This window comes from Passer montanus, unplaced genomic scaffold (assembly GCF_014805655.1).
Source record: "Passer montanus isolate IOZ18808 unplaced genomic scaffold, ASM1480565v1 scaffold629, whole genome shotgun sequence".
NCBI lineage: Eukaryota > Metazoa > Chordata > Aves > Passeriformes > Passeridae > Passer > Passer montanus.
Genome location: NW_024371360.1, coordinates 7,111 through 14,886, shown reverse-complemented (window position 1 = coordinate 14,886; position 7,776 = coordinate 7,111). Strand labels below are relative to the sequence as shown.

The 7,776-nt window shown below is 62.0% G+C and overlaps 1 protein-coding gene across 1 annotated transcript; it reads left to right on the top strand.

Annotated features, from left to right (window-relative positions):
* Window positions 1-307: 307 nt before the first annotated feature.
* LOC120511161 (serine/threonine-protein phosphatase 5-like) lies at window positions 308-7,543 on the top strand (the record flags this gene model as incomplete). The annotated part of the gene is made up of 9 exons (XM_039727852.1): window positions 308-589; window positions 686-751; window positions 834-932; window positions 1,024-1,129; window positions 2,032-2,211; window positions 2,319-2,359; window positions 4,450-4,628; window positions 5,710-5,820; window positions 7,324-7,543. Coding segments are annotated over 9 exons (1,284 nt in total), but the record flags the coding sequence as incomplete, so codon positions are not given.
* Window positions 7,544-7,776: the final 233 nt, after the last annotated feature.

Here is a 7,776-nt window from a genome sequence, read left to right as displayed (position 1 = left end):
TTGGAGGGGCTCAGGGGTCACTTTGGGGGGCTTGGGGTCACTTAGAGTGGCTTAGGTGTCACTTTGGGGGGCTCAGCGGTCACTTGGAGGGGCTCAGGGGTCACTTTGGGGGGCTTGGGGTCACTTAGAGTGGCTTAGGTGTCACTTTGGGGGGCTTAGGGATCACTTTGGGGGGCTTAGGGATCACTTGGAGGGGCTCAGGGGTCACTTTGTAGGGCTTAGGGATCACTTGGAGGAGCTCAGGGGTCACTTTGGGGGGCTCAGGGGTCACTTTGAGAGGCTTAGGTGTCACTTTTGGGGGGTTCAGGGTCACTTGGAGGGGCTCAGGGGTCACTTGGAGGGGCTTAGAGGTCCCCAGCACCCCTGTCCCTGGGGCACGGTGGGAGGCCGTGTCCCCGGGCTGTCCCCAGGCTGTCCCCGGGCTGTCCCCTCGCTGTCACCCCACTGTCACCCCTCTGTCCCCGCAGCCATCGAGGACGAGTACAGCGGCCCCAAGCTGGAGGACGGCCGGGTGACCTTGGCCTTCATGAAGGACCTGATGCAATGGTACAAGGACCAGAAGAAACTCCACAGGAAATGTGCCTACCAGGTACCCCAAAACCCCCACAAAACCCCGCTGTCCCCCCACGTGTCCCCACGTGTCCCCACGTGTCCCCACGTGTCCCCACGTGTCCCCGCCGCGCAGATCCTGGTGCAGGTGAAGGAGGTGCTGGCCAAGCTGCCCACCCTGGTGGAGACCACGTTGAAGGAGGTGGGTTCCCCTGGCCGGGGGGGCGTCCCCGGGGGTGTCCCCCCCTTTGACGCGGGTGCCACCGCCGCGTGTCCCTTGGCAGACGGAGAAGGTGACGGTGTGCGGGGACACGCACGGGCAGTTCTACGACCTGCTGAACATCTTCGAGCTCAACGGGCTCCCCTCCGAGGCCAACCCTTATGTATCCACACCCCGGGGGTCCCTGGGGCGGGGCGGGGTCGGGGGGACGCCGGGGACACGCCGGGGGTGTCGTTGTCCTCAGCTGGTGACAGATTTTCAACGGGGACTTCGTGGACCGCGGCTCCTTCTCGGTCGAGGTCATCCTGACGCTCTTTGGCTTCAAGCTGCTCTACCCTGACCACTTCCACCTGCTCCGAGGTACTGCCAGGGCCTGGGGGGCGCGGCCCGGGCCCCCCCGGCGAGGGGACACCGAGGGGACACTGGCACCGGGGCTCACTATCTGGCAGCGCCCATTGGCTGTGATGGATCCCTATTTGGCAGCCATTTCGGCTCACTGTCTGGCAGCCCCGTTGATTTGAATGGATCTCTTTTTGGCAGCCGTTTTGGCTCACTTTCTGGCAGCTGTCATTTTCAATAATGGATCCCTATTTAGCAGTTATTCTGGCTCACTATCTGGCGGCCCCGTTGATTTGAATGGATCCCTATTTGGCAGTTAACGTGACTCACTTTCTGGCAGCTGTCATTTGCCGTAATGGATCCCTATTTGGCTGCCGTCTCGTTGGCTCACTATGTGGCAGCTGTCATTTATATTAATGGATCCCTATTTGGCAGCCCTTGTGCCTCACTATCTCGCAGCCCCGTTGATTTGATTGGATCTCTATTTAGCAGCCGGGTTGGCTCACTATGTGGCAGGTGTCATTTGCAGCAGTGGATCCCTATTTGGCAGCCGTGCTGGTGGCTCACTTTCTGGCAGCTGTCATTTGCAGTAATGGATCCCTATTTGGCAGCCCTGAAAGCTCACTGTCTGGCAGCCCCCTTGATTGTAATGGCTCCCTATTTGGCAGCCCTAAAAGCTCACTATCTGGCCGTTGTCATTTATAGTAATGGATCACTTTGTGGCAGCCGTTTTGGATCACTATCTGGCAACCCCGTTGATTTGAATGGATCCCTTTTTGGCAGCCCTTTTGGATCATTTTCTGGCAGCTGTCATTTGCAGTAATGGATCCCTATTTGGCAGTTATTGTGGCTCACTATCTGGCAGCCCCGTTGATTGTAATGGATCCCTATTTAGCAGCCCCCGAAAATTGGGGGGCTTTGACCCCCCCCGTCGCTGTCGCTGTCCCCTGGGGTTCGGGGTGTCCTGTGCCTCATCCCTGCTGTCCCCAACGTCCCCACGGCGTGTCCCCCCCAGATCATGCACGGGGGGCTCTTCAGCGAGGACGGGGTGACCCTCGATGACATCCGCAAGATCGAGCGGAACCGGCAGCCCCCGGACTCAGGTGGGACCGGGACCCCCCGGGATGTCCCCACAGTGTCCCCACGGTGTCCCCAAGGTGTCCCCAAGGCACGGGGCTGAGCTGTGACCCCCCCCTGTGTCCCCCGCCAGGGCCGATGTGTGACCTGCTGTGGTCTGACCCCCAGCCCCAGGTGAGCTGTCACCCCCCCTGGGGACGTCCCCTGTCCTGTCCCCGTGTCCCAGGGGTGTCCCCAGGTCCTGGCAGTGTCCCCTGCCCTGTCCCCGTGTCCCAGGGGTGTCCCCATGTCCTGTCCCCACGTCCTGGGGGTGTCCCCATGTCCTGTCCCTGTGTCCCAGGGGTGTCCCCATGTCCTGTCCCCACGTCCTGGGGGTGTCCCCTGTCCTGTCCCCGTGTCCCAGGGGTGTCCCCAGGTCCTGGGGCTGTCCCCATGTCCTGGGGACGTCCCCTGCCCTGTCCCCGTGTCCCAGGGGTGTCCCCATGTCCTGTCCCCACGTCCTGGGGGTGTCCCCATGTCCTGGGGGTGTCCCCTGCCCTGTCCCCACGTCCTGGGGGTGTCCCCATGTCCTGGGGGTGTCCCCTGCCCTGTCCCCACGTCCTGGGGGTGTCCCCAGGTCCTGGCAGTGTCCCATGCCCTGTCCCCAAGTTCCTGCTGCTGTCCCATTCCATGTCCCCATGTCCCCTGCCCTGTCCCCAGGTCCTGGTGACATTCTCCACCCTGTCCCCAAGCCCTGCTGCTGTCCCTTTCCGTGCCACCCTCTGCCATGTCCTGGTGTCCCAGTGCCACTCTCTCTTCTCCTGTCCCCAACCTCCCAATGCCACCAGTCCCGCCACCACCTCCCCCATGCCAGCTGACCTTGCTGTCCCCTGGGGGGGTCCCCAATGTCCCCGATGTCCCTGATGTCCCCAATGTCCCCAATCACCCCAATCACCCCAATGTCCCCGATGTCCCCAATGTCCCCAATGTCCCCCATCCCCCCAATGTCCCCATGATGTCACCAATGTCCCCATGATGTCACCAATCCCCCCAATGTCCCCAATGCCCCCAATCCCCCCCATGTCCCCGATATCCCCACCTGTGTCACCTGTGTGTCACCTGTGTGTGTCACCTGAGTGTCACCTGTGTGTCACCTGAGTGCCACCTGAGTGCCACCTGAGTGCCACCTGTGTCACCTGTGTGTCACCTGAGTGTCACCTGTGTCATCTTTGTGCCACCTGTGTCACCTGTGTGTCACCTGTGTGTGAGCTGTGTCACCTGAGTGTCACCTGTGTCACCTGAGTGTCACCTGTGTGTCACCTGAGTGCCACCTGTGTCACCTGAGTGTGAGCTGTGTCACCTGTGTGTCACCTGAGTGTCACCTCACTGTCACCTGAGTGTCACCTGTGTGTCTCCTGTCCAATTTCTGTGTCACTTGTGTCACCTGAGTGTCACCTCTGTGTCTGTGGTGTCCCCGCTGTCCCTGGTGACATCCCCGCTGTCCCTGAGGTGTCCCCACTGTCCCCATGGTGTCCCTGTGGTGTCCCCGGTGTCCCCATGGTGTCCCCGTGGTGTCCCCGCTGTCCCCGGTGTCCCCGGTGATGTCCCCATGGTGTCCCTGCTGTCCCGGTGACGTCTCCGCTGTCCCCATGGTGTCCCTGTGGTGTCCCCGCTGACCCCGGTGACGTCCCCGTGATGTCCCCGTGGTGTCCCCACTGTCCCCATGATGTCCCCGTGGTGTCCCCATTGTCCCCATGGTGTCCCCATTGTCCCCATTGTCCCCGTGGTGTCCCCGCTGTCCCCGGTGACGTCCCCATGATGTCCCCATGGTGTCCCCAGGGCCGCCTTCGCTCCGGCCGTTCGTTTCCGCGCCCGCAGCTCCTACGGCCGCCGGTCAGCGCAGGCCACGCGTGAGTCACCCTGCCTGTCACCTGTGTCACTTGTGTCTGTCACGTGTGTCACCTGTGTCTGTCACACGTGTGTGTCACCCGTGTGTGTCACCTGTGTCTGTCACCCGTGTCTGTCACCCGTGTCACCTGTGTCCCCAGTCTCCCCAAATGTCCCCAGTGTCCCCACTGTCCCCAATGTCCCCAATGTCCCCAAAAGTCCCCAAGGTCCCCAAATCCCCCAAATGTCCCCAATGTCCCCAATGTCCGAAATCCCTCCATGTCCCCAATGTCCCAATGTCCCCAATGTCCCCAGTGTCCCCAATCCCCCCAATGTCCCCGATATCCCCAATGTCCCCATGATGTCACCAATGTCCCCGATGTCCCCGATGTCCCCAGAACGGGCGGTCGGTCAGCAAGCGGGGGGTCAGCTGCCAGTTTGGCCCCGATGTCACCAAGCGCTTCCTGGAGCGGAACCGCCTGGAGCTGATCATCCGCAGCCACGAGGTCAAGCCCGAGGGCTACGAGGTGGCCCACGATGGCCGCTGTGTCACCGTCTTCTCCGCCCCCAACTACTGGTGAGGGACACGCCGGGGACACAGGGGACACAGGGGACACTGCTGGGGACAGCTGGGGACACGGCTGGGGACAGCTGGGGACACTGCTGGGGACACGGCTGGGGACACAGCTGTGGCGCTGTGGCCTTGGGTTTGTCCCCCAGTGTCACTTCGGTTCGGTGTCCCCTGAGCCACGTTGGTCACTTGGTCTAGGGCTACGAGGTGGCCCACGATGGCCGCTGTGTCACCGTCTTCTCCGCCCCCAACTACTGGTGAGGGTGCCGGGGACACAGGGGACACAGGGGACACTGCTGGGGACAGCTGGGGACACGGCTGGGGACATCTGGGGACACGGCTGGGGACACGGCTGTGGCGCTGTGGCCTTGGGTTTGTCTGCTGGTGTCACCTCGGTTCGGTGTCCCCTGAGCCACGTTGGTCAATGGCCGCTGTGTCACCGTCTTCTCCGCCCCCAACTACTGGTGAGGGACACGCCGGGGACACAGGGGACACAGGGGACACTGCTGGGGACAGCTGGGGACACGGCTGGGGACAGCTGGGGACACTGCTGGGGACACGGCTGGGGACACAGCTGTGGCGCTGTGGCCTTGGGTTTGTCCCCCAGTGTCACTTCGGTTCGGTGTCCCCTGAGCCACGTTGGTCACTTGGTCTGGTGTCCCCAAGCCCGGTGTCACCTGACCTGCAGTGTCCCCAAACCCGGTGTCCCCTGATCTGAATTGTCCCCAAGCCCAGTGTCCCCTGAGCCACCTTGTCCACTTAGTTTTGTCCCCAGGTGTCTCCTGTACCTCGTTGTCCCCAAATGTCCCCATCCCTGGTGGTCCCCCAGCCTCGGTGGCCCACAGGGGTTGCACTGTGCTGTCCCCAAGTGTCCCCAATGTCCCCAAATGTCCCCAAATGTCCCATCCCTGGTGTTCCCCCAGCCTCGGTGGCCCACGGGGGCTGTGCTGTGGTGTCCCCAAGTGTCCCCAATGTCCCCAAATGTCCCAAATTTCCCCATCCCTGGTGGCCCCCAGCCTCGGTGGCCCACGGGGGCTGTGCTGTGTGGTCCCCAAATGTCCCCAATGTCCCCAAATGTCCCCTGCAGTGACCAGATGGGCAACAAGGGCTCCTACATCCACCTGCGGGGCAGCGACCTCCGCCCCGACTTCCACCAGTTCACAGCAGTGGTGAGTCTGGGGGCTGTTTTACCATCTCTGTAATTAATTAATCACGTTCAATAAAGTTAATTAAAAGCCCGCTCGCGAAGGGCTCCCGGCCGCTAGGGGGCGCTGCGGCGGCGCGGGGGGGGGGCGCGCTGCGGCCGCTAGGGGGCGCTGCGGCGGTTGCCATGGTGACCGCGCCCCGCGTCGCGTTGTTGCCATGGCGACGGGGATGGAGGGCGGGGATCGTCCTCGGGGACCCCAAAACAACCCCAGGGACCCCCAAAACTGCCCTGGGACCCCCAAAACAACCCCAGGAACCCCCAAAACTGCCCTGCGGACCCCAAACCTCACCCAGGGACCCCCAAAACTCCCCCAGGAACCCTCAAAACTACCTTGGGGACCCCAAAATCTCACCCAGGGACCCCAAAAACTTCCCTGGGACCCCCAAACTTCATGCAGGGACCCCCAAACCTCACCCAGGGACCCCCAAAACTCCCCCAGGAACCCTCAAAACTACCTTGGGGACCCCAAAATCTCACCCAGGGACCCCAAAAACTTCCCTGGGACCCCCAAACTTCATGCAGGGACCCCCAAACCTCACCCAGGGACCTCAAAACCAACCCCAGGACCCCCAAAACTGCCCTGGGACCCCCAAACCTCACCCAGGGATCCCCAAACTTCACCCAGGGACCTCCAAAACCTCCCTGGGGACCCCAGAATCTCACCCAAGGACCGCAAAATCTCACCCAGGGACCCCCAGACCTCACCCAGGGACCTCAAATCCTGCCCTGGAACCCCCAAACTTAACCCCAGGGACCCCCAAAACTGCCCTGGGACCCCCAAACCTCACCCAGGGACCCCCAGACCTCATCCAGGGACCCCCAAAACTCACCCAGGGACCCCAGACCTCACCCAGGGACCCTCAGATCTTCCCTGGGGACCCCCAAACCTCACCCAAAGACCCCAAGTCCTCCCTGGGGACCCCCCCTCAATTCAGAGAGCCTCAAGTCCCACCCTGGAGCCCCCCCCAAAACTTCCAGAAGTTTCTTGAGCCCCCCGAACTCCCTCTTGGGGGGCTCGGGGGTTTATGGGGGGACCCAGAGGGGCCTGGACCACTCTGAGCCCCTCCCAGTTTGGCACTGGGACCAGTTCCAGTGCACCCAGGGACCTCAAAACCAACCCCAGGACCCCCAAAACTGCCCTGGGACCCCCAAACCTCACCCAGGGATCCCCAAACTTCACCCAGGGACCTCCAAAACCTCCCTGGGGACCCCAGAATCTCACCCAAGGACCGCAAAATCTCACCCAGGGACCCCCAGACCTCACCCAGGGACCTCAAATCCTCCCTGGGACCCCCAAAACTGCCCTGGGACCCCCAAACTTCACCCAGGGACCCCCAACCCTCACCCAGGAAGCCCAAATCCTCCCTGGGAACCCCCAAACCTCACCCAGAGACCCCAAGACCTCCCTGGGGACCACCCCGAACTCCCTCTTGGGGGGCTCGGGGGTTTATGGGGGGACCCAGAGGGGCCTGGACCACTCTGAGCCCCTCCCAGTTTGGCACTGGGACCAGTTCCAGTGGCAGAGCGAGCTGCCAATCAGCGCCGCGCAGCCAATAGGAGCGCGGAGCGCCTTCGTCCGTCGCGCCGCTCAGCCAATAGGAGAGCGGAGCGCCTCTGTCAGCCGCGCCGCTCAGCCAATAGGAGCGCGGAGCGCCTCCGCTGGTCCCGCCCCCCAACCGAGAGCGTCGGACGGGTCCGAAACGTCTCGGAATGACCCAAAATCACCTCGGAATGACCCAAAATTAATTCTGAAAGACCCAAAATCAATTCGGAATGACCCAAAATCACCTCGGAATGACCCAAAATTAATTCTGAAAGGCCTAAATTTAATTCGGAATGACCCAAAATCACCTCAGAATGACCCAAAATCACCTTGGAATGGCCAAAATAATTTCAAAATCACCTTGGAATGACCCAAAATTATTTCGGAATGACCCAAAATCACCT